The 26,372-nt window shown below is 44.7% G+C and overlaps 1 protein-coding gene across 1 annotated transcript in view; it reads left to right on the forward strand.

Moving 5' to 3' along the window:
• Positions 1–18,208: 18,208 nt before the first annotated feature.
• Positions 18,209–26,372, forward strand: part of WWC3 (WWC family member 3) — a 118,539-nt gene continuing 110,375 nt past the window's right edge. The window contains exon 1 of the mRNA XM_058535417.1: positions 18,209–18,835. Within this exon, the coding sequence (XP_058391400.1) occupies positions 18,546–18,835 (290 nt within the window). The 5' untranslated portion in view covers positions 18,209–18,545. The remainder of the gene's footprint in view (positions 18,836–26,372) is intronic.

Genomic DNA, 26,372 nt, shown 5'->3' on the forward strand with positions numbered 1-26,372 from the left:
ACCTACAAAAAGAGGAAGATTGGCAGTGGGTGTTAGCTCAGGGCGAATCTTCCCCAGCAAAAAAAAAAAAACGAAATTTAAGAAGACATAAATAAATGGAGAACCAGCCCTCATGGCCTAGTGGTTCAAGTTTGGTGCACTCCGCTTTGGTGGCCTGGATTTGGTTCCCCAGCATGGAACCACACCACTTGTCTGTCAGTAGCCATGCTTTGGCGGCAGCTCAAAGAAGAACCAGAAGGAGTTACAACTAGAATATACAACTATTTACTGGGGCTTTGGGGAGGGAAGAAAAAAAAAAAGAGAGAGGGCCAGCCCCGTGGCTTAGCGGTTAAGTGAGCACGCTCCACTGCTGGCGACCTGGGTTCGGATCCCGGGCGCGCACCGACGCACTGCTTCTCTGGCCATGCTGAGGCCGCGTCCCACATACAGCAAATAGAAGGATGTGCAGCTATGACATACAACTATCTACTGGGGCTTTGGGGGGAAAAATAAATAAATAAATAAAATCTTTTAATAAATAAATAAATAAATAAATAAATAAATAAATAAAAGAGAGAGGAAGATTGGCAACAGATGTTAGCTCAGGGCGAATCTTTCCCAGCAATAAAAAGCAAAACAAACAAACAAAAAGACCAAAACATTGTTCATACTCTCAATAAAAGCCTGAAAAGTGACATATTTTAAAAATAAATAAATAAATATATGGAAACACATCCCATGTTCATGGACTGGAAGACCTAATATTGTTACAATGTCCTCCCTGCTCCCTTGAAGTGCCCACAAGAAACAAACTTCCTTGCTACTTTCTTGGGAAGATGGGATGTTTACATAGTCCTCCCTTTCATAAGGAGGTAGACAGTCCTTTTTCCAGCATTATGCAGGGGTCTCAATTCCAACTCCCCATCTTGGTGGGTCAATATCATATCTTTTATTCCTATGGTGGTATTAAAACCTTAGCCCCAAACAGTGAAGGTCTATATTGGGACACAGTCCCCTTCTGACCTAGGAAAGTGACATTTCTCTGTGTGTTCAATATTTGTGTTATATTTTATAAAGCATGTCTATATTTGTAGAAATATGAGGGGTATGGGATGCATTACCTCAATCTGCCCAATTGCCAGAACTGAAAGTTGGAGTCTGTTTCCAATTTTTCAATACAGTCATGTGCCGCATAACAACGTTTTAGTCAACGATGGACTGCAAATACAACGGTGGTCCCATAAGATTAGTACCACGTAGCCTAGGTGTATAGTAGGCTATACCATCTAGGTTTGTGTAAGTACACTCTACAATGTTTGCACAAGGACAAAACTGCATAATGACACATCAGAATGTATCCCCATTGTTAAGCGATGCTTGACTGTATTAGAAATAATGCTATGACGAATATGCTTGCCCATTAATCTTTATGCACATCTCTGATTATTTTCTTTGGATTAATGCCTAGAAATGGTCAGAGTATGTACCTTTTTAAGGTGTTTGACATATAATGTTCCATTGCCAACCCCAAAGAATGCACCACTTCACATTCCCTGAGAATTCCTGTTTTCCTGCACCCTCATAAACATTTGGAAACTTTAAAAAATATCCATACAGTTAGATACCAAGATAGCATGAAAACAATATTTTTTATATTTTTAACTGGTTAGAAAAAAATCAAGGGCTGGCCCTGTGGCATAGTGGTTAAGTTTGTGTGCTCCACTTCAGCAGCCCAGGTTTCACAGGTTCAGATCCTGGGCATGGATCAACACACCACTTATCAAGCCCTGCTGTCATGGCATCCCGTATACAAAGTGGAGGAAGATGGGCACAGATGTTAGCTCATGGCTAATCTTCCTCAGCAAAAAGAGGAAGATTGAGAGGTTAGCTCAGAGCCAATCTTCCTCACACACACACAAAAAAAAATCAAAAGAAGAATAAAATTGTGTGACATGTCATGGAAAATTCTCAAAGACCATATATTGGGAAACAAGGCAAGCCTCAATAAATTTAAGAAGATTGAAATCATATCAAGCATCTTTTCTGACCACAGAGCTATAAAACTAGAAATCAACTACAAGAAAAAGGATAGGAAAGTTACAAATACGTGGAGACTAAACAACATGCTACCAAACAACCATTGGATCAATGAAGAAATCAAAGGAGAAATAAAAAAATGCTTGGAGACAAATGAAAATGAAAACACAACATACCAACTCTTATGGGATGCAGCAAAAGCAGTCCTAAGAGGGAAATTTATAGTAATACAGTCCTACCTCAACAAAGAAGAAAAATTTCTAATAAGTAATCTTAAACTACATCTAACAGAACTAGAAAAAGAAGAGCAAACAAAGCCCAAAGTCAGCAGGAGGAGAGAATTAATAAAAATTAGAGCACAAATAAATGATATAGAGACTAAACAAACAATAGGAAGGATCAATGAAACTAAGAGCTGGTTCTTTGAGAGGATAAACAAAATCAGTAAACCCTTAGCCAGACTCACCAAGAAAAAAAGAGAGGGCCGGCCCCGTGGCTTAGCGGTTAAGTGCGGGCGCTCCGCTACTGGTGGCCTGGGTTCGGATCCCGGGCGCGCACCGACGCACCGTTTCTCCGGCCATGCTGAGGCCATGTCTGACATACAGCAACTAGAAGGATGTGCAACTATGACATACAACTATCTACTGGGGCTTTGGGGAAAAAAAAGGAGGAGGATTGGCAATAGATGTTAGCTCAGAGCCAGTCTTTCTCAGCAAAAAGAGGAGGATTAGCATGGATGTTAGCTCAGGGCTGATCTTCCCCACACAAAAAAAAAAAAAAAAAAAGAAGAGAGAAGGCTCAAATAAATAAAATTAGAAATGAAAGAGGAGAAATTACACTGTATACCCCAGAAATATAAAGGATTAGAAGAGAATACTATGAAAAACTCTATGCCCACAAATTGGATAACCTAGAAGAAATGGATAAATTATTAGACTCATACAACCTCCCAAAACTGAATCAAGAAGAAAGAGAGAATCTGAGTAGACCAATCACAAGTAAAGAGATTGAAACAGTAATAAAAAACCTCCCCAAAAAACGAAAATCCAGGACCAAGTGACTTCTCCAGAGAATTCTATCAAACATTCAAAGGAGATTTAATACCTATCCGTCTCAAACTATTCCAAAAAATAGAAGAAGTTGGAACGCTTCCTAACACATTCTATGAGGCCAACATTACCCTGATCCCAAAACCAGACAAGGACAACACAAAGAAGGAAAATTACAGGCCAATATCACTGATGAACATACATGCAAAAGTCATCAACAAAATATTGGCAAATCAAATACAGCAATACATTAAAAAGATCATACACCATGATCCAGGGATGCAGGGATGGTTCAACATCCACAAATCAATCAATGTGATACACCACATTAACAAAATGAGGAATAAAAATCACATGATCATCTCAATAGATGCAGAGAAAGCATTTGACAGGATCCAATATCCATTTATGATAAAAACTTTCAATAAAATGAGTATAGAAGGAAAGTACTTCAATATAATAAAGGCCCTATATGCCAAACCCACAGCCAACATCATATTTAATGGTGAAAAACTGAAAGCCATCCCTCTGAGAACAGGAACAAGACAAGGGTGCCCACTCTCACCACTTCTAGTCAACACAGTACTGGAGGTTTTGGCCAGAGCAATTAGGCAAGAAAAAGAAATAAAAGGGATCCAAATTGGAAAGGAAGAAGTAAAACTCTCTCTGTTTGTGGACGACATGATGCTATATATAGTAAACCCTAAAAAAATCAACCAGAAATCTATTTGAAATAATCAACAACTATAGCAAAGTTGCAGGGTACAAAATCAACTTACAAAAATCAGTTGCATTTCTATACAGTAATAATGAACTAACAGAAAGAGAACTCAAGAATACAATCCTATTTACAATTGCAACAAAAAGAATAAAATATCTAGGAATAAATTTAACCAAGGAGGTGAAAGACCTGTACAATGAAAACTATTGGACATTATTGAAAGAAATTGAAGAAGTCATAAAGAAATGGAAAGATATTCCATGTTCACGGAATGGAAGAATAAACATAGTTAAAATGTCCATATTACCTAAAGCAATCTACAGATTCAACGCAATCCTAATCAGAATTCCAATGACATTCTTCACGGAAATAGAACAAAGAATCCCGAAATTCATATGGAGCAACAAAAGACCCCGAATAACCAAAGGAATCCTGAGAAAAAAGAACAAAGCTGGAGGCATCACAATTGCTGACTTCAAAATATACTACAAAGCTATAGTAATCAAAACAGCATGGTACTGGCACAAAAGCAGACACACAGATCAATGGAATAGAATTGAAAGCCCAGAAATAAATCCACACATCTACGGACAGGTAATTTTTGACAAGATAGCCAAGAACATACAACGGAGAAAGGAAAGTCTCCTCAATAAATGGTGCTGGGAAAACTGGACAGCCACATGTAAAAGAATGAAAGTAGACCATTATCTTCCACCATACATAAAAATTAACTCAAAATTGATTAAAGACTTGAATGTAAGACCTGAAACCATAAAACTCCTAGAAGAAAACATAGGCAGTACACTCTTTGACATTGGTCTCAGCAGCATCTTTTCGAATACCATGTCTATTCAGGCAAGGGAAACAAAAGAAAAAATAAACAAATGGGACTACATCAGACTAAAAAGCTTCTGCAAGGCAAAGGAAACCATGAAAAAAATGAAAAGACAACCCACCAATTGGGAGAAAATATTTACAAATCATATATCTGACAATGGGTTAATCTCCAAAATATATAAAGAACTCATACAACTCTACAACAAAAAGACAAACAACCTGATCAAAAAATGGGCAGAGGATATGAACATTTTTCCAAAGGAGATATACAGATGGTCAACAGGCACATGAAAAGATGTTCAGGGCCGGCCCCATGGCTTAGCGGTTAAGTGTGCGCGCTCCGCTGCTGGCGGCCCGGGTTCAGATCCCGGGCGCGCACTGACACACCACTTCTCCGGCCATGCTGAGGCCACGTCCCACATACAGCAACTAGAAGGATGTGCAGCTATGACATACAACTATCTACTGGGGCTTTGGGGGAAAAAATAAATAAATAAATAAAATTATTAAAAAAAGAAAAGAAAAGATGTTCAACTTCACTAATTATTAGGGAAATGCAAATCAAAACTATGATGAGATATCACCTCACACCTGTCAGAATGGCTAAAATTAATGAGATGAGAAAAAAAATAAGTGTTGGAGAGGATGTAGAGAAAAGGGAACCTTCATACACTGCTGGTGGGAATGCAAACTCATGTAGCTAGTATGGAAAACAGTACAGAGATTTCCCAAAAAATTAAAAATAGAAATACCATACGATCCAGCTATCCCACTACTGAGTATTTATTCAAAGAAAATAAAGTTAACAATACAAAGAGATATGCATCCCTATGTTCATTGCAGCACTATTCACAATAGCCAAGACTTGGAAACAACCTGTGCACCCATCAATGGATAAATGGATAAAGAAGATGTGGTGTGTATATATATACACACACACAATGGAATACTATTCAGCCATAAAAAAGACAAAATTGTCCCATTTGCAACAACATGGATGGACCTTGAGGGTATTATGCTAAGTGAAGTAAGCCAGACAGAAAAAGACAAATATCGTCTGATTTCACTCATATGTGGAAGATAAACAAACACATGGTTAAAGAGAACAGATTAGTGGTTACCACAGGGGAAGGGGGTGAGGGGAGGGTGAAAGGAGTAAAGGGGCACATGTATATGGTGATGGATAAAAACTAGACTATTGGTGGTGAGCATGATGCAGTCTATACAGAAACTGATATATAATAATGTACACCTGAAATTATACAATGTTACAAACCAATATGACTCAATAAAATAAAATAAAAAATTGTGTGATGTGAAAATTATATGAAATTCAAATTTCAGTGTCAATAAAGACAGTTTTATTGGCACACAACCATATCCATTCGTTTATACATTGTCTATGGCTGCTTTCAAGCTACAATGGCAGAAACTCAATAACAAATTAACTCAATAACAAATACACACATAATTTAATAATTTGTAGAGACAATTTACAGAATTAATTGAATTGGAATTTGTTGGCTTTTCATTTAAAACAAATTCTACTGGGCCAGCCCCATGGCCTGGTAGTTAAATTCGGCATGCCCTGCTTCGGTGGCCCAGGTTCGGTTCCTGGGCGAGGACATACACCACTCATCTGTCAGTGGCCATGCTGTGGCAGCAGCTCACATACAAAAAGAGGACGATTGGCAGTGGATGTTAACTCAGGGTGAATCTTCCTCAGCAAAAAAAACCCCCCAAAACAAAAAAAAACCCAAACTCTACTATGTGCTCTGTTGAGCATAAAACTCAAGCTACTCATCATCACCACAACAGCGATTGCTGTAACCTGAACTCTTGTCTAGACCAATGCTTCTTAAACTTGAATGTGCATAGGAAGCACCTGCAGAGCTTGTTAAAAAGCAGATCCGGATTCCACAGGTCTGTAGTGGGTCTGATGGTGCTGCTTTGGGGACCACAGAGTGTGACTCTCGCTATGGTTGGGCACAATCAGACCACAATGGAATTCAACCAATCAGAGCTCAGTAACTTGCAAAGCACATACTGGCTGCAAACAGGGCTATCTGGACCCTCCATCAACACTCCCTAGTGAAACTGGCATAGAGTTAAGCTAGTCCTTTATAAAGGACACAATTCAGTTGCTTAGGGATGAAATAATTTATTCAGTTGACAACCAATCGCACACACACACACACAAACACGCAAATCTATAAATGGATGAGAACTTGACAAGGGCAGAAAAATAGATTCAGATTCTGTAAAAAACCAGAAACACAAGCACTTTAGGAGGAATGCAACTTGAATCACATCAGACCTTAACAGCTCTAAGCAGGCCCTGGAGGGCTGAGCAAGATTTCTGAGTTTGTGTGCAACTTATTTGGTAAACAATATTGGTATTTGATCATATTGCTGACAGATGGTTGCAAAGATGGACTTGTGATATTTTTTATGTAAGCACAGTAATTTGGACATTGTACAGCCCTTCAGAAGTGGTGATTATAGCCCTTAAATATGGGGGATGGAAGAAAAAAGATTTACTGTTTTACAGATTTGATAGTCAACTAATTTAAGTTACAAGTTTAAATGCCTAGTTTTTCCTTAACCTTTTAAGTTCAGCCTAGAAACCTTATTATTCTTTTTTTTTTTCAATTCATTTTTAAGTCTAACAAATAATAGCAAGCACTTTTAAGGGGCCTTTGCAAAATACTTGATCCCACTTGCAAACTTAGTTAATTAAAAACATGCATTTTAAAGTAGATTTATAACTCTTAATATACTGTACTCAGTTCCCTTTTTAATCATTTCAATTGTCTTAAGTAACAAATACATTCCCAACAGGGCCGGCCCGGTGGCGTAAGCGGTTAAGTGTGGGCACTCTGCTGCGGCGGCCTGGGGTTCGCTGGTTCGGATCCAGGGCACACACCACTTGTCAAGCCATGCTGTGCTGGCCTCCCATATAAAGTAGAGGAAGATAGGCATGGATGTTAGCCCAGGGCCAGTCTTCCTCAGCAAAAAGAGGAGGATTGGCAGATGTTAGCTCAGGGCCGATCTTCCTCACACACACACACACACACACACACAAAATACATTCCCAAGTATGCAAATAACTTTTACATCTAATAAATTAAACTTGTAAATATAGTGAAACTTAAGTTCTCTTAAAATGTTCCAACATTGTATATAAAATTAGCTTTCAACTAAAAACACAAGTTTAGATTAATTACCCAATTATATATTTTACAGTGGTTTCCAAAGCTCAGAAATTCTTTGAAACTTTGCAAATGCATATAATATCGACTACGCACAGCTTCCTTCTTCACTCCAAACATGAATCCTATAGTTCTGATTCTCTTAAAAGTTTCTATACTTTTCCTAAATCTCAGGGAGCTGAGAGATTCGTCCCCATTACAGATGATAGTACCATCCCATAACTGAGCCTGCCCACACACCCAAGATTTGGGCTGGCCCCTGGCTAGATTCTTGTCAGTGACCCTAATAAGATATTTGAACCCTATTAATGATTGGTATGTCCACGGTGCTATATTTTACAGGAGGTGGTCTCAAAGCCCTGACCGTTAGTTTTAAGCTGTACACATTATTGATTCTTCTATGCACCCATGGACATTGGTAGGACTGGCATCTTGATCCCATGATAGGATTTTGCATTTATGTAGTTCTGAAAATATATACATACTTTTCTCTCTAGCTCTAAAGACCTTTGCACTTGAGGAATCCTAAGATACGTAAATACCCTTTTTATCTGCTAATAATAAGACCTTTGGAATCCACGGAATCTTTCTAGAGGCTTTGATCAGATTGGGTTTGGGTTTTGGGACAGGATTGCCTCATAGATGGTGGTGTTTTCTTCCCTAGAGGCATGTCAAGTCTAGGTGTCTCTTGTGATTTCAGCAGGAACACGTACTTTTTTGGATATTCCAAATTACATTCAATTTTGGATATCTCACATGGCTTTGTCTGAGCTGTGGTCACTGAATTTGAGGTCATTTTATTGACAAGAAGGTGTGATGGATATGACTAGCAAGCTAATTCTTTATTCATTCAACATATATTTATTGATTACTTGCTCTTTGCAGATATACAGTGGAGAACACAACATGTGCTTCTCTTTCTGTTGCTTCTGGCCCAGGATTTCTCAATCTTGGTACTACTGACATTTGGGGCCTGATAAATCTGTTGTCCTGTGCTTCGTATGAGGTTTGGCAGCCTACAATCCGTGGCCTGTACCCACTAGATTCCAGCAGCACTTCCTCCTCCCCCCACCCCACCCTCAGTCTTGACCGTCAAAAATACCTCCAGATATTGCCAAATGTCCCTGGGAGGCATAATCCCCCCTGTTGAGGTATGCAGAAATCCCAACAGGATGTCTCTGTTTTGAATGAAAAAATGTTGATAAATGTTTGTCAATCTGAGATACCTAGTCTGAATCACATCTGTGGTAGGCAGAATAATGGCCCCCCCAAAGATATCTGGACATGTGCTAATCCCCCAAATCTGTTTCTTCATATGGTAGGTGTTACTTTACATGGCAACAGGGACTTTTCAGGTGTGATTAAATTAAGGATCCTGAGATGGGAAGATTATTCTTGATTATCCTGGTGAGCCCAATATAATCAAAAGGGTCCTCATAAGAGGGAGGTAGGGGGTTAGAGTCAGGGAAGAGGAGGTGAAACGAAAGCCGAGGGTAGAGGTGGGCATGATTGCTGGAAGGGCCCATGAGCCAAGGAATTCAGGCAGCCTCTAGATGCTGGAAAAGGTAAGGAAACAGAATCTCCCAGAAGGAATGGAGCCCTGCTGACACCTTCATTTTAGCACAATGAGACCCACTTTGGACTTCTGACCTCCAGAACTGTATGATAATAAATTTTTGTTCTTTCAAGTCACCGTGTTTGTGGTAATTTGTTACAGCACCAATAGGAAACTAATACAACATGCAAAAATCAGATTCTATCAGCTTAGATGTTTTTATGAAGTTCCAATGGAATTAAAAAAACTTTTGTTATTATGGAAAATTTTAAGCATATATAAATTAGAGAGAACAGTATAATGAACCCCCATGACCCATCACCGGCTTCAACAATTATCGATTCATGATCTTGTTTCAACCCCACTGACTCTCGCTCGCCATCACCCATATTATTTTTAAACAAATCTTAGATATATCGAATTTCCCATAATTATTTCCAAATGTATTTCTAAAATATATGGACTATTTCAAAAAATAACTGAAATACCACATCCAACCTAAATTAAAAAAAATAATTCCTTAATATCGTCAACTATCCAGGGCGTGTTCACATTTCCAGTTGTCTTATAAATATCACAGATCTTTTTTCTGGTTTGTACGAATCAGGCTTCAAATACAGCCACATCATGCTACTGGTTGCTATGTCTCTTGAATCTCTTTTTTCATCTACAGGCTCCCCTTCCATCCCTCTTTTTTTCCCCTTGGAGTTTATTTGTTGAAGGGACAAGATTATTTGTTGGGTAGTTTCCCCAGCTGGGACTCTACTGATTGCATCCCTGTGGTGTTAATGTGGTCCTCTGATGTCTGTATTTCCTGGAAGCTGGTAATCAGATCTTCAGGCTTTGATCAGATTCAGGTTTGACTTATTGGCAAGACTACCTCTGAGGTGGCGTGTTCTTCCAGGGAAGCACATCAGGTCTAGCTGTCTCTCCTTTTGTGATCCAAGCAGCCATTGAAGCTCAATGCCAGGATCCTTTTAATCGGGAGGGTTCTTTATTCTAATTCTATCACTCCTTCTTCGGGATTAGCTGGAGTGCTTCCATAAAGAGATACTTCTCTCTTCTACAGCTTAGATGCCCAGCGGTCCAAGGTAAATCTGAGCTTTGAGCAGCACATAGCAAATATGAACATTTCTGGCTTGCCTCTGGTCTACGCTGGACGTCAGCAGTTACTGTTTATGGAATGGGCTCAGCGTGTCACATCTGGGGCTCCTGGGTTTGGTGCGATTTCTGTGGGCTATCATGGCGGGCTTATGTTCCCTGGGATTTCGTGGCACTGATTGGGACTCTGTGGATAGAGTTCTATAGACTCCAGTCTCCCCTGAAACAGCAGCAGGAGCCTGGGGACAAGTTTCCAGGCATATTAGTTTCCTGGGCATAAAGTGCCACAGACTGGGTGGCTTAAAACAACAGAAATTAATTTTCTCACAGTTCTGGAGGCTAGAAGTCTGAAGTCAAGGTGTCACTAGAGCCATGCTCCTTCTGAAGGCTCTAAGGGAGACTCTGTCTCATGCCTTTCTCCTGGCTTCTGGTGTTGCTGGCAATCCTTGGCATTCAGTGGCTTGTAGAGACCATCACTTCAATCTCTGCCTCCTTCATCACATGGCCTTCTCCCGGTGTGTCTGTATCTCTTCTCTTTTTTAAAAGACACCAGTCATATTGGGTTAAGGGTCCACCCTATGCCAATATGACCTCAATTTAACTAATTACATCTGCAACGACTCTATTTCCAAATAAGGTCACATTCACAAGTACCAGGAATAGTGCTTGAACATATCTTTTGGGGGACATAATTCAACCCACAACACCAGGGAACCAGGGCATAGAAGTAGTGGCCGTTCTTCCTGCCAGCAGTGTCAAGCTGACCTTGAGGAGGTGGTGACTGGGCTGGTAGAGAAGGCTTGGGGAACAAGTGGTTTTATTTGCCGGGACAGGGCCTCTTTCCCCAAATTGATTTCCTGTGCTATCGCTAAAGATTGCTGTCCCTTTGGAATGTTCAAAGGGCACAATGACTAGAAGTCAAAGGTATGGATAGGGCTCGTGCTTGTTTTAATGCTCTACTGTCACCATCTTGAAATTCTTAATATATTTTTTAAACAAGGAGTCTGACATGTTTGTGTCCCCCCCAAACTCGTATGCCAACGTGATGGTATTAGGAGGAGTGGGCTTTGGAAGGTGCTTAGGTCATGAGGGTGGAGCCCCCATGAATGGGATTGGCGTTCTTTTAACAAAAGAGACCCCACAGAGCTCCCTTGCCCCTTCTGCCATGTAAAGACCCAGCAAAAAGTCTGAGACCTGGAAGAGGCTCTCACTCGACCAGGCTGGCACCCTGATCTTGGACTTCCAGCCTCCGGAACTGTGAGAAATATATTTCTGTTGTTTATAAGCCACCCAGTCTGTGGTATTTTGTGAAAGCAGCCTGAACAGACTAACACAGGGTCCCACATTTCCATCTTGCACTGCAAAATGTAGATCACAAATTATGGAGCCAGTCCTGGGTAGGGACAGCAGGCAGGGAGAGGCCTCCGAATCAAAGGCAAAAATAAAGCGTGGCTTACAGCGTGGTTGGCTTGGGGCTGGCTTTTTGCCCATTTCTACTTCTGTGCCAGGTAAATCTGGCTGAACTTCACAGAGACACAGCCTAAAGTTGAGTGACAAACAGATCCGGGCATTTAAACATGCTTATCATGCAGAGCAAGTGCGAACGTGGCTTGTGATCACATTTTGCTCAATGACTCGAGTTGGGTTTGGCACCTCTTAAATCATAAATAAACCCCCATTGATTATGAGGTTAAATAAGGAAAACACTACCCAGGTGGCTTTTTGAGTCAATATTGTAAAATCGCTTTTTTTAGATGCCCACCCCCACACCATCCCCTTCCGTGTGTGTAACACAGCGCTTCGCAAATGAATGGGTCTGGGCTGGGCATTTCAACGAGCTCCTTCATGATGCTGATACTGCTCATCCACATTCTGCTCTGTGAGCAGGAGGAGTTGTAGAAACACAGAGCATCTGGTGATAAAGTCGGGAGATGTGATGGGTAATTTAGGTGTCAACCTGACTCAGCCACAGGGTGCCCAGATATTTGGTCAAACATTATTCTGGGTGTGTCTGTGAGGGTGCTTCTGGATGAGATGAACGTTACAATCAGCAGACTTGAGGAAAACAGATGTGGGTGGGCCTGATCCAATCCATTGAAGGCCTTAATAAAACAAAAAGACTGCCTCTTCTGCGAGTCAAGGGGAACTCCTCTTGCCTGACTGTTGGTCTGGCACTTCAGTTTTTTCCTGCCTTTGGACTTGAACTGAAACAGCAGCTCTTTCTGGGTCTCGAGCCTGCTGGCCTTGGACTGGAACACCATCAGTTCTCCCGTGTCTTCAGTTTGCTGACTGCAGATCTTGGGACTTGTCAGCCTCCATAATCATGTGAGCATATTGCTTATAATTAATCATATATATATATATGTGTGTGTGTGTATATACATGTATGTATATATATCTCCTATTGGTTCTGTTTCTCTGGAGAACCCTAATACAGAAAGTCAGCTGGGATACCTGAACTCCAGTCTCAAGGCTGATGCTTTTCAGCAGTGGCCAGATCACATTACATTGCGCTAGTTACTTACATTCTCTGAGCCTTGGTTTCCACACTATAAACCCTACATAGTATACATGTTATCATAAATTATACATATCTTATAGGGTTGTTCCACCTCGACACTAGTGACTTTGGGGTCTGGATCATTCTCTGTGGCGGGAGCCATCCTGTGCACTGTAGGATGTTGAGCACCATCCCTGGCCTCTACCCCAGATGCCAGGAGCACCCCTCTTCCAGGTGTGACAACTAAAAATGACTCCAGACACTGCCAGATGTCCCCTGGGGGCCACAGTCACTCCCGGTTGAGAACTACTGATATGTAACAACCCTCTTAGGGTCATTGCTCCAGGATCCAGTGAGGTTACAGGTGTTCTGAAACTGTTCCCTTATGCTACAAAAGAGAGTAATTTGTAATGTTAGTGTCACCAAATGAAAAAAACAGTCAATGACTCAGAGACTACTCATTTCTGTGACTGATAAATCCTCCTTCTTGTTTCTGTAAGCCTGAGACTTCCAAGCTGCTCTGCTTGGCTCATAAAGCAGAGGTCTGCAGTTTAAGAATCTGTTTTTCCAAATACACAGGGGACCAGAGTCATAATCCTAAGCAGGAGAGAATCCAGCCAGGAGGAAGCATCTTGTAGTATGCTGGCTCATGGCAGCTGTGTCTTCCTAAAATTATGGTTTGCCTGGAATACATTTTCAATTGGCTCGTTAGCATTTTGTTGAACGTAACCCATGGGTTGGGAAGGAAAAGAAGTAAAAATGTAGCGTTGGGAGGAGAGACCTGCAGAGGAAGGAAGTGGGTGACTATGATGAGTGTTCTAAGTTTGGGAGAGAAATTGGTCTAACATTTTTTTAAAATCTGAATTTTAATAACCCAGGTACAAATGGAATCCGCCTACAGCATGACAGCCATGAACCGATTCCAAGGACATTGCTTTGCGCTGAGAAGCCGACACAGAGCAGGATAAAGCACAAACATGACCAAACAGAGTCCGCCTGGCTTATCCACAAAGCTGACTCTTCTGGAATACCCTGCGTCTCTTTGGAGTGGAAGATTAGGAAACGAGAAAAACCTTAATCTCAAAACTGGATGCATCTGCACAAATCAAGGAAGTCTCATTTGAGAAAAGCGTACCCAGGCTCTCTGTCCACACTCGAAATCTAGACAATGGCTTTTCCGATCACAAGTCAAATAAGTGCCTAAAGTTAAAGCCATAAAGCCATGAAATAACACAGCAGGGAATAACCCCACCCCACCCCCCTTCCAGTTCCTGAGCGGGCCGGGGCGGGGGTGGGGGTGGTGTTGTCCGACTCCAGGGATCTCGGTATTTCTCCATTCCTTTGCAGTCCCTAAACCAGCAAGACAGGAATTAGCAAGAACTGCATCTAGTCTCCTCCACAGCTCATGGATTTGCATTATTTACATGTATGGGAAGCGCCCATAATTGAGTAATTATTCCAGCATTTAAAGAATGCCAAACAATGAGCCATTTCTTCTTCAGACCCGATCCGGCCCATTTCCGTCTTCCTCTTAGCACACTGTGTAGAATTACCCAATGTGTCACTTCCTAGAACACTCGATTGTTTATACAAGCAAGACTTCTTTGGCAGTATTTATTTCTCTCATTTTACACACGATGATTGCAGCCTTCACGGTGCTCCCTTTTCTAGAAGCTTCTCAAGTGTTGAATGTGCATAGATGCAATTTTGTACCTTCCCTTTTAAAATGAGTCATCCTTTGGGAAGAGGGGTGGGGAGAGAAGGTGGAATCGAAGAAAGTCTTGAAACTTTGTGCTTGCTTGTCTGGCATGCAAAGAGTGCGTTGGATTTACCCCTTAACAAGCATTTTAAAGAAAATACTCTGCAGGCTATACTTGAGTGCATTTTAACAGTTTCAGAAAGGGAATTTCCCAGAGGGTCTGAGAGGAGGAGAACAAGTATTTGCATCTGGATTACTCAGGAGCTAAGTGGATTTTTCCTGAGCCGTTTTTCCATCAGAAATCTTGGTGGGAGGAGAGGTCACTCCAATGTTTGTACTTTTGTTGTTGGCAAGGCTGTGGCTTTAAGATGGAGGCAACAAAGAATGCATAATTGTTCATTCAGCTAAGACTAAAGACTCCTTTCCCTACAGCGTTTTGTGTGTGCACGTGTCTTTTAGTCCAACATCGAAAGCCCCGCTTGACTGTAAGACAGACAGGCCTTCTTCTCCCTAACAATTAACACACACGTACAAGACTTCCCAATTTATGGCAAAGCTGGGGAGTCAAGCCTCTCTTCACCCCCCTACCAACTTCTCTTCCATCCCACCTCTCTGCTCAGGTCTCCTGGGACAATCAGCAGCGGCCTGGGGCAAACAAAGTCAAAAAGGACTAATGGTGCAGTAAACAGGCCTCAGTCACCCCAAGTTCTGGCCTTTTCCTTTAGCTGGCTCATTTTAGGAAGACAAATGCAATGGGCCTGCTTCACTTATCTGAGTCAGAGAGGTCCAGGGGCCGTGGGTGGTGGGCATGTGGATAAAGCTTTTTCAGCGAGGGTCTCTGGTCTATCTGCACTGGCATGCCCTGTCACACTCCTGAATTCTCCTCTATTAATGTGCAAATGAAATCAGGAATGTCTGTAGATGTTGTTACGAGGATCAAATGATTCATATCTGCTAAGGTCTGGGAAGAGAGCAAGCACAACAGACTCTCTTATGTCAGGCTCCCAAGAAGCAGTGCCCGAGGTCGGGGTTCCCGTGCAAGTGATTGATTAGGGGGGTGCTGACTGATCCGGGTACGGGAGGCAGGCGAGGAGCTAGCAAAGCCATGGCAGCCCTCGGGGAGCTTGGAGTATGAGGTGCACTACAGTTTGTCCCACCAAGTCAAGGGGGCTGCGCTGTCATACCGCAGAATCAGTCTCTGGGGGGTGGGCATAACCTCTCAGACATCTGTCAACCAAGGGTAATCCTCTGAGAAGGGTGCGCCCCTAGTCAAGGAGATCTGGCTGGGACGCTGCACCTGCTATGCAAATCAACAAGTATTTGATGACAGCAGCTCAGTGTGCCAAGGGGCAAGGGCTCAGAACTTGGGAACCTGACAACCTGAGCCTCAATTTCCTCATCCAAGACGTCTTCCTTTTGGTCTCACAAGGCCTCCTCTGAGTCTCTAATTTGAGGTTGGCACCCTGGCTTCATTTGTAGACAAGTCACAGTCCTAAGTGCCTATTTCTTTGTTTCATCCCCAACTTGGGGGGTGGGAGTGCACAGACTCTATCCTGTTCCCTGCAGCATCCCAACACCCAGCACAAGGCCTGCACATAGGTTTGCAGCACATATTTGCCGCCAGTCTGAACAAGTACATAAGATCTCTCATCTTCAGCAAAAGGCCGGTCAACGCCTGCCTCTTAGCTCCTAATTGGATGTAGCTTCCCCCACCCCTTATTGTTTATCTGATACTTTTCATCTTGCCTTTCCTTCTACCAGTCCTTTGATGTGTGCGGATGTTCTCCCTCTCATTCCACCTCTCTCTGTAGAGGTTGGCTTCATTGCAATACACTCCAGCCCCATTCACGGCCATTTCCAGTGAGAGCGCCCAGATTTGTGAAATTCTGAAACGACAGGATGCGTGGGAGGGCGGGAATGCAGCTTCAGCCCGGCCATGTTGGGTGGGAAGGTGACTGCAGGGTGGGCAGGAAGAGAGGGAAAAGGCAGTGGCAGCCCCCTTGGCAATAAGTCATGCCAATCCAAAGGGAAGATGCCAGAGCCAGGATACTCTGCACTTGGGCATTCCCCGGAACACACAAGATCACAATATTTGCTTTTTTGATATTCTTCCCCCCCTTTCCTTTGGATATTTAATAACTGTCCATGTTAAACTAAAAGGACCCCAGTGGTGGAATTTCCAGCATTATAACATTCGGGTGGGGGCAGACATTTGGGGAGTGAGGAAGTTTCTGTGTTGTGGTGGGAAGAGGGGAGGCCTTCCTTGGGTATGTCCCAATCAGCATGGGACATCTCCATGCCTTCACATTCTTCTTTTTAAAACAACTTTTCTCCTTATAAAAGTAGCATTACGACTTTACAAACAATTTGGAAGGTAAATAATTCTTAAAAAATCATCCCACTGAAGGAATGTAAATTACCGTGAGCATTTTGGGAGGTTTTCCTCTAGTCTCTTCCCCTCTGCAGATCCCTAGATTTGGAGCACTGCCAGTTTTTTTATAGATATTTTTGTATCACTCTGTTTTAAAACCTCCCTGATAACTTTCCTGCATTTCCTGGCATCAAGTTCTGTGGCCAGGGATCTAGAGCACTAAGCAGCTGGGGAATCTGGAGCAACAGAGCGCCCCAACTTTGGACTTCAGTTTCCCCAGCTCTGAGATGTAAGTGGAACATAAATTACCACCGAGGTTTCATGTGTTAGGAGTTGACCTGGCTTCCTCTCCAACAGTGGCCTACTTGGGTCTCCGCTCAAACTATCGGATCCTCCAGACTGGAAGATGGAAGCGCTCAGGGCAGGTCAGGGGGCCTGGCTCCGAGTGAGGACTCCGGATCACCTCTTCTGGGGCTCTCCTGGCAGGAACGCTAAGCGGCTTCCAGGTGTGTCCTCCCTGCCCCACCTGAGGCCCGGCCTCGGGTTTCTCCTCCAGCTACCGAGCTCCCTTGCCCTCCCCTCGGGGCTTTACCCACCTTTGCGGGACCATCTTGGGCATTCGGGAGACCAAGGGGGCAGCGCCCCCGCTCAAGTGGGCAGAAGGGAGGACCCCAGACGTCCAAGGCCTGAGAGTGAGTGAAGCGAGGTGACCGCCCTCTCCCCCGGGAATTGTTTGGGCTCCAGGAGTCAGCTCCAGGCAGGTCGCGCCTATAGCCCGGGTGGGGCGCCCTCCTCCCGGCCCTCCTTCCTCCCCGCGGTGGCCCGGGGGCGGACCGACGCGGCGGCGCCCATCCTGGCCCCCGTGCGGTTTCCCGGCGAGGCCCGAGGAGGTGGTGGAGCGGGAGGGAAGAGGGAGGAGCGAGCGGAGCCGGAGGGGAGGGAGAAGGAGGAGCAGCGGGGCGGTGGGAAAAGGAGCAGCCGGCTGGGGCGGAGGAGAAGCAGCCGGCAGAGGTGGGGGTAGGGGGGCAGAGAACCCGAGAACGGAGGAGCCCCGAGGGAGACTGGAGGCGAGCAGCGGAAGGAGAGTAAAGGAGTCGCAGCCAGCGACAGAGGAGCAGTGGGGGGGGGCGGAGGGGGCGGTGCCTGCGCGCGCCCCGCCCCTCCCGACCGGGCCGCGCCGAGGAACGAAGATGGCCGGGCGCGCCGCGGGAACCGAGGGGCCGCCGGTAGAGGCGGCGGCGGCTCCCGAGCTGTGACTCCACGCGCAGCGCGACCCGAGGACCCGGGGGCAGCGGACAGGCGGCGCAGGCGGCGGCGCGCAGGGCCGGGCGGGCGCCGGGCGGGCGCCGGTGCGCGGGCGCCGGCTGGAGGATGCACCGGGCGCGGCGGGCGGCTCCCCGCGGCCGCCCCCGCGCCCCGGGCGCCGGGCAGTAGTGCTGGCGGAGGAGGCGGGGCGGCCGGGCGGCGGCGGGGCCCGCGCCGTCATGCCGTGGCTGAGCGGCGGCCGGCGGCGGCGGCGGGGACAGCCGCGAGAGGTCCCGCGGGAGCCGCCGCCGCCGCCGGCGCAGCCCCCGCGGGAGCCGCCGCCGCCGCCTGCGCCCCCCGTCGCGGCCCCCGCGCCCTCCGCGCCCCCGGCGCCGCCGCCGCCCCGGGCCCGGGAGAGCGCTGAGCTGCCGCTGCCTGCCGGCTGGGAGGAGGCGCGCGACTACGACGGCCGCGTCTTCTACATCGACCACAACACGCGCCAGACGTCGTGGATCGATCCCCGCGACCGGTAAGGGCGCGGACCCGGGCCACCATCGGGGCACCCCATCCTTTGGGCCCAGGGAGAGGATCGAGGAGACCGGGAGGCCCCCGGCTCGGGGCGAAGATCGTGCGTCCGTGGGGCCCGGGCAAGGCTCCGGGCGCCCCTACCCTCGGGGCCCTGGCCGGGGATCGAGGCGCCCCCTCTCCGGCCTGGAGCCCCCGGAGTGCGGAGCCCCGGCCTCCTCCCGGCCCTGGCCGCGGGGCGGACACTCGGACTTGGTTCCCTCACGTCACCCGCTGACCGGCGCCTGGGAGTTGGGCGCCTGGAATTTCCTCTCCCAGGGCTGACGGATGGCCCTCTTTTCCTTTTTCCGCCTCGGCCTCGCCCATCCCTGCCGGGCCTCTGCGTCCCGCCGCCCCCGGCCCCGCGGTGGCCAGATGAGCTGTCATCTTGGGGCACAAACGTGCGCCCCAGCTTCGTGGTGTGGGTTCCTTGCCTGGCGGGCTCAGTCTAGTTTCCATCAAAAGATTGAGGCCAGACGGGACACTCCAGGGATTCCCAATTCTTTTGGAGTTGGGAGAGCCTGTTCTCAAACTGTGCTCGAGCGCTTTAAAAACTGAGTTAGAATTTTGTTTGAAAGAGCCTTGTGTACTGCAGCCAGAGTGGAGTATGATTAGACCCATATGCTTTCGAAATAAACGAAAAACAAAAGTCGAATTTTAGGTTTCATTTTTGTGCAAGATATGATGGGGCACTAAGTTGTATTATTCATGTAAATAAATCTTATGGAGTAAAAACAGATTCTTCTAAAAGCACTACCAGATTGCATTTAATTAGGTTAATGAGAGGCTTTTCCTTAACTTTTTGCTGGATTGTCTGCTGGTTTCAGCGGTTCAGCTGCTTTTGGAGAGATGCATTCTTTTGTGGAATTGGGAATTCTGAGTGTTTGCGGCGGTTATCTGATATCTTGTCCTATCCGGAGCAACCTCTCTCCACGCTGGGCCTGAGTGCCAGAAAGGAAATAGTGCAGGCTTCCCAGTGATTTGGAGACTTGAAAAGGCCCAGCGTGGTGACATCTCGCCTGCTTCCTCCTACCTGCACGGGAAAGCAGCCCTGCCTGGCACTGGCCTCTGAAGATAAACTTTTGGGGAGGGAAGCTGTTGAATTATTGTTTGAAGATTTCTCTGGGTTCAGATAGGGAAAAACAAAACAAAGCAAGAGGATCGTGGTTCCTTAACATTCTCTCTGAACATTGCAAACTTCTGGATTTAGAAACTTAGACAAATCTTAGCACAGTTTTTTGGGTTAAAAAGATGCTTAGTTATTTAAAAAATCAGGTGAGATCATATTATAATTTTAACCAAAAGCTAGAGAGCCATAACTGATCAAGCCTTGGATGGTTCTAGAATTGGTAGAACTGCTTGGAATGTGGTGCCCTTTTATGCTGTATATCTGTTAAAAACCCAAACAACTGGAAAGTGAACCAGTTAAGAATACTGTTTAGCTTAGAAAAGGCTAAGGCTCATTTTATGAGGGTAATATAAAACAGTTGTGGTTACATTAGAGTGGGGATTCTTGATGAAAAATATAAATGTAAGAATTTCCCTTTTAATGGTACCACCCAGGACATAGGTGAGCAGACCCTACAGAAGTCAGCTTGTAGAATCTTTCTTTACGTGTATTGCATGTACATTTCCTATGTTCCTCTTTCCAGAAATGTTTGTGTTACTGAAAACCGTTTTCACCCTTTTCAGACATCACTTATGTTATAGATTTTTAAGAAGTCCTGTTTCTAATGCTAAAAATGTCGATTGGGTGAACAAAAGTGGATATTTTGCATTTTTTTGTAAAGTAAAAACATGCGTATACTTTTATGAGACATTGTTTTTATAGTGAGTGAAAATTCAGCAGGGGACAGCTTGCACTTCAGCTCCCATAATACCTTGCCCGAAATATGTATAGAATGTTAAGCAAGCCACAAACATTTAAGTGGACTCTACCCGAATGGTGTAAATGGTGTAATAGTCATTCTTCTTACTCTTTCAAAACAGAACCCTGCTGATTTTTATAGGGGACTGGTTATCCTTTAAAGTTGTAATTGCTTTTTATTATATGGAAAAAACCATGTGTCAGAGCACACCATATTCTCCATGTGCATCTGACAGTTAAAACCCTTTTTGAGTCACGTTTGATTCACACAACCGGAAAATGGTGTCCAAGAAATGAGGACTTTCCCCAGACAGCTTCCAAATAGGGAACTGACAGGAGAGAGACAAACGAATAATAGGGTTTTAAAGAAAATGAAGTTATGGAGGAATAAATGAACATGGTAGGCTAGGGGAAAATTGTTGGTGACTGAAAACATCATTCTATATATAATTTAGTAAAAACTATCATAGCATAAAATCTGCTGCTGTAAGCAAAGTAACTGAGGACCAAGTGTTGTAAACAATCTCTTCTGGAGTTTTATAGTAATTCCATTCAGTGTTGTGTTTAACAGCATTCGATATTGCCAGGTCAGGGTGTGTTGGTGAATTATGTTGCTGTTCTTTCTTTTTCAAGTTACAACGAAGAGGTTGCAAGCCTAAGGAAACATCTTTACAGATGTGGCTATAGATGTATAAAGAAATCTCAGTATTTTCAAAACAGAATTTTTTTAGTTTGATTGTGAACCCACCTTAGGTTTAAATTCACTATCTCTGCAGATCAGTACTGTGCATATAATTTTCATAGTTAGTTTTCTGGAGATCGTACCCAAAAACTTTGTTAAAAAATATAAAATTAGTTCACCAGTTCTATGGCTGGTTTCCATGGGTGAGTCCTGTGTGGTTTACATTAGTGGTACATGTGTATTCTACATATATTAACATAGAGTTCAGTGACCACTTTATAAAAAGGTATTTACCATTTATGTGGAAAATACGGGAAAAACATTTTTGCCTCCTTTGGAAAAATTCAGTGCCTTCCACAGTTGTGTGACATGTACTTCCTGTGGGGTTGTGTTGATATTATCCTGTAGATGGACTGAGTGGTTGAAACTTCGTGTTCTGTTTCCTAGCTCGGTTGGGATTGTACAGTACTGGAAATGCCAACCTTGAGCAGCTTAAGAATGGTGGACCATATCACATTTGAGGTCAAAGCAGAGTAGAAATGGTCATGATGATGGTGGAAGGCCCAAATTATATCATGACGTAAGCTTTTAGGGACCCATTTGTTCACGAGATGAGATTTGACCTGTGCCACATGGATGAATTCTGTGGTATGTTAAAAGTCCTTTGAACAGGCTATTGCTTTATGGAGAAACAATCCATGGTTCTGGAATTTGCCAAGTTGGAGCCCCACATAACAGAGCCAGATGACATCGTTGCTGTCTTGGAACTTTTATTTAGTGTTAGTTAATAGGAGGTATACTAACTTACCCCACACAGTCTATTTCAGGATTACATAAACTTTCTGATAAACAAGTAATTCTCCATTTTTCATTTTTTAAGGTTATAGATAGTGTTTGTATGAACATGGGGGAGTGTCTTGCTTTTCAGGCCCTAAGGATGGGCTCCTGGAAGAATTTTCTTCCATGTAGATTATCAACAACTTCGTGGTCTATTTTTGGTCTAATATCTTTCTTTTTCTTTGCTTCCTTTTTTTTTTTTTTTAAGTGAATGGAAAAGTCATTCATTTCCAAAAATAGTTCCCGGATGTTTAGAAATCTCTTAAGTTTCCTTTTCTTCCCTTTCGCTCTGATTTTGGAAGTGGAAATAACGTGTTTCACCTTCCCTGGTAGGTTCTACTTCAGGAACCCTTGGGTCAAGTGACATGTTAAAGGCTGCCTGGTGAGCCTGGTGAGCCTCTTCTAGCCCAGGTCCTTTTTACTAATGTTGGCTGCCTTTCCAATAAATTCAATAAAATTAATCAGATAGAATAAAAGCAGAGTTAAATGCTACTCGGTTCAGTTACCCCTATTTGAATCCAGTAGAATGAAGAAATAGTTACAGAGATTCTTGGCCTCCTGTGTGCTGGGACCGTAGATGGAGACTAGCTTTGTCTGGGAGATGGGAGACAGACATATAAAATGAAGACAGTAATGGTGGCAAGGCACCATTATCAGGTGGCGATGGCTTCTGAGAAAAGGAGGGAAGGCTCTCTTGAGTCTGGAGGATTTTATCCTCATCCATTAATCTCCTAGGTTGAGGGTTTCTCGTGCTTTCTCAGCGCTGAGGAAGAAGAGGGGGACTGTGAGAAAAGTGCTGGAGCTGAGGAAGTGCTGGGTGTGTTCAGAAACAGTGAAGGAATCTGTCACTGTGACCGACCCAGAGTCTTTGCATAAGGGAGGGAAGATTCGGGCAAGACCATGAGTAGCTTAGAATCCTGCAGCTTTGGTGTTGGAAGAGCTAGGACCTTCTTGTTCTAACTCCTCGTTTTGCATTTGAGGGCCACAGCCAAGGGGTGTCCCGCCAGCAGTTGGAAGGACAGGGACTTGAGCTGAGTCTTCTGACTCTGACTCAGTGCTCTTCCCAGTATGCCACCCAACTGCCAATCCCTACTCAGTTTTAAGCATCCTGCCTGTGTTCATTCTTTCGTTCATTTCATTTGTTCATTCATTCATTCAGTAACTGTTGCACAGGCTCTCAGTCTCAGGTGCTCTTCCTGGGTTTGGGACTCCAGTGGTGAGCACCAGCAGACAGGTCCCTGTGTCCATGAGGCTTACACAGTGCTCGTGTCCTTCTCCCTGAGGCCTCACCATGCTATTCCTGCCTCCCGGTTTCTCCCCGCTGGGATCCCTTGGGTCTGTGATTATGGCAGGCATACGTGGAATGCTTACCTTGTGCCAAGTGCTTTAGGCATTTGCGTGGTGCACCACAATGGCTGCACAAGCTGTAGGTGGACAGGTGGTGAAACTGAGGCCAAGGGAGGTTGATTTAGCAACCTTGCTTCACATAGCCTACGAGGGGCAGTGTCTGCAGACTCCAGAGTTGAGCCCAGGTCTGCTACCTGTACTTGACCCTCTCTTGGCTGGGTAACTGTGTGCCCCTTGCACCGTGTTGTACCCACCAGTTATTTTTATCTTGCATTCACTGTTGTTTTTTTTTGGAGGAAGATCAGCCCTGAGCTAACATCCATGCCAATCCTCCTCTTTTTGCTGAGGAAGACTGGCCCTGAGCTAACATCCGTGCCGATCTTCCTCCACTTTATGCCGCCAAAGCATGGCCGGACAAGCGGTGCGTTGGTGTAAGCCCAGGATCTGAACCTGGGCCGCCAGCAGCAGAGCGCGCACACTTAACCGCTATGCCACAGGGCTGGCCCCCATTGTTGTTTGATATTTAACACCCCCCCCCCAGTAGGTAGAATAATGGCCTCCCAAAGATGTCCATGCCCTAGTCTCTGAAACCTATTAATAATTTACCTTGCATGGCAAATGACATTTGTAGGTGAGATTAAGTGAAAAATCTTGAGATAAGGTGATTATCCTGGATTATGTGGGTGGGCCCAGTGTCATCACAAGGGTCCTTTCAAGAGGGAAGCAGGAGGTTCAGAGTCTGAGAAGGAGGTGTGACAGCAGACGCAGATGTTGGAGTCATGTGGTCATGAGCCAAGGAATGCAGGCAGCCTCTGGAAGCTGGAAGAGGCAAGGAAATGGATTTTTCCTTAGAGTCTGCAGATGGAACACAGCCCTGCTGACACCTTGATTTTAGCTGAATGCAACTGATTTTGGACTTCTGACCTCCAGCACTGTGAGATAATAAATTTATATTGTTTCAAGCCACTTGGTTTGTGGCAGTTTGTTACAGCAACAGTTGGAAACTAATACACCTCATGCATTATTTTCCCAGTGAGAATGGAAGCATCTGGTCAGCTTGGTGTCTTTGATAACGACCACAATAGCTCATGTTTGTTGTGTGCTTAGGGAGTACCACACTAAGCATTTTACATCCATTTTCTTCCTGGCTCCTCACAACACCCATAAGAGCCCTCGTTTCTTGTGGACCGAGCCTGGAGTCTCACTCACATTAGGCACCAAGTCATCTGATAAGCTAGCCAGATGTGGGTGGTGGGAAAAGTTTCCGCTGGGAACTATTGGAGGTTTTCGTAGATAGTAACAGGCCTGAGCTAGAGAGATCTGGGGCACTTGGCCTAGAAAAGGCAGGGATTATGTCAGAGAAATTGTGATGGAAACAAGAAGTGCACAGGATTTAGCTGATGCTAGAATTAAGGCAGGTGCAATCAGGAGGGGGGTCAAAGGACTCTTGCTGATGATAACCTTAGGAGGAGCTGAGACTCACCAGGGGCCGACCTCAAGGCCTTCTGTTAACCCCACTCATGAGCCTTCCTTGCTTTGCTGCTGCTGTTGTTAATTGTGTGTGTTCCTGACTTGGTTATATGGAGAAGCATGTTGAGTCATTCAACTTACTCTGTTGCTGATGGTCAATGTCCTAAAAGGTATCCAAACTGGGCAGCTGTTACTTTAGATCAGGGTTTCTCAGCCTCAGCACTATTGATATTTGAGGCTGGGTAATTCTTTGCTGTGGGGCTGTCCTGTGTAGCCTAGGATATTTAGCAGCATCCCTGGTCTCTATCCACTAGATTCTAGCAGCACACCCCTCCAAGTCACAATAATCACGTTTAGTAGCTGAATTTGTTTCAAGTAGATTGACAGTTACTGAGCTGTTACATAACAGAGGGTAAGACCACAGAGGTCTGATTTCTGTGTTTCTGTGAAGAATGGATATTAAACATATTTATATAAAAATCTCTGAGTTTACTATATCATACAAATAGTAATACCAGTATATGAAACTTTGGGGATGTGTTTTAGTATGAGTGTATTATTCAATTTTTAGAATATTCTCAATTGATAGGTAGTTACTGAGTGTCAAGTGTATACATACACACAGTGGAACAGAAGAAAATGAATCTGTTACACTTCAATGTTCTGCAGCAACCTAGAGAGCTGGCCTGGCCTTCTGAGTGTGTGTGTGTGTGTGTATGTGTGTATGTGTAGGGGGAGTATTAGGCTGCCTAAGATGCCCTGAAACGTCCCATCCCCTCTGTGAACAAGGGAGTGGTGAGAGTGTTGATTGCCTCTGCCTTTGCTCATAAGCTCTAGAAAGACAGGGCAAGGGCATCTTGAAGGGCTGCTTATGGAGCTGTGGAATCTCCGGTGTTTTCCATCTAGAGGGTCCTCTTTTTATTTCCTTAAAGCTCAAGGGGCTAAGGAAGAGAGAGGGAAGAAGAAAGGGAGGTGGCTGGGCCAACCCCTAGGTGACAAGCCCTACAGTTTGGTGGGTGGATCATCGAGCCAGGCGGGAGGTCTTCCTAGTGGCTCCTATGTGCCAGCCTTGGTGCTACCAGGAGGTAGGTCACTGCCAAGGTGAGTACGACATTTCCAGGATGCATAGAGCTCAGTCAGGACAGCATATAGCCACTGCCGGAGATGAACTCTTTCTGCCACTTGGAGCCCTGTCCTGTGGAAAGGTGCTTGTCTCCTGTGTGGGGGTGCCCTCTGAGTGTATGGTTCTACTGGAATTGCCCTGAAAATTATCCCCCTTTAAAAAAATTGAGATATAAT

The sequence above is a fragment of the Diceros bicornis genome, chromosome X (assembly GCF_020826845.1).
Source record: "Diceros bicornis minor isolate mBicDic1 chromosome X, mDicBic1.mat.cur, whole genome shotgun sequence".
Lineage (NCBI taxonomy): Eukaryota > Metazoa > Chordata > Mammalia > Perissodactyla > Rhinocerotidae > Diceros > Diceros bicornis.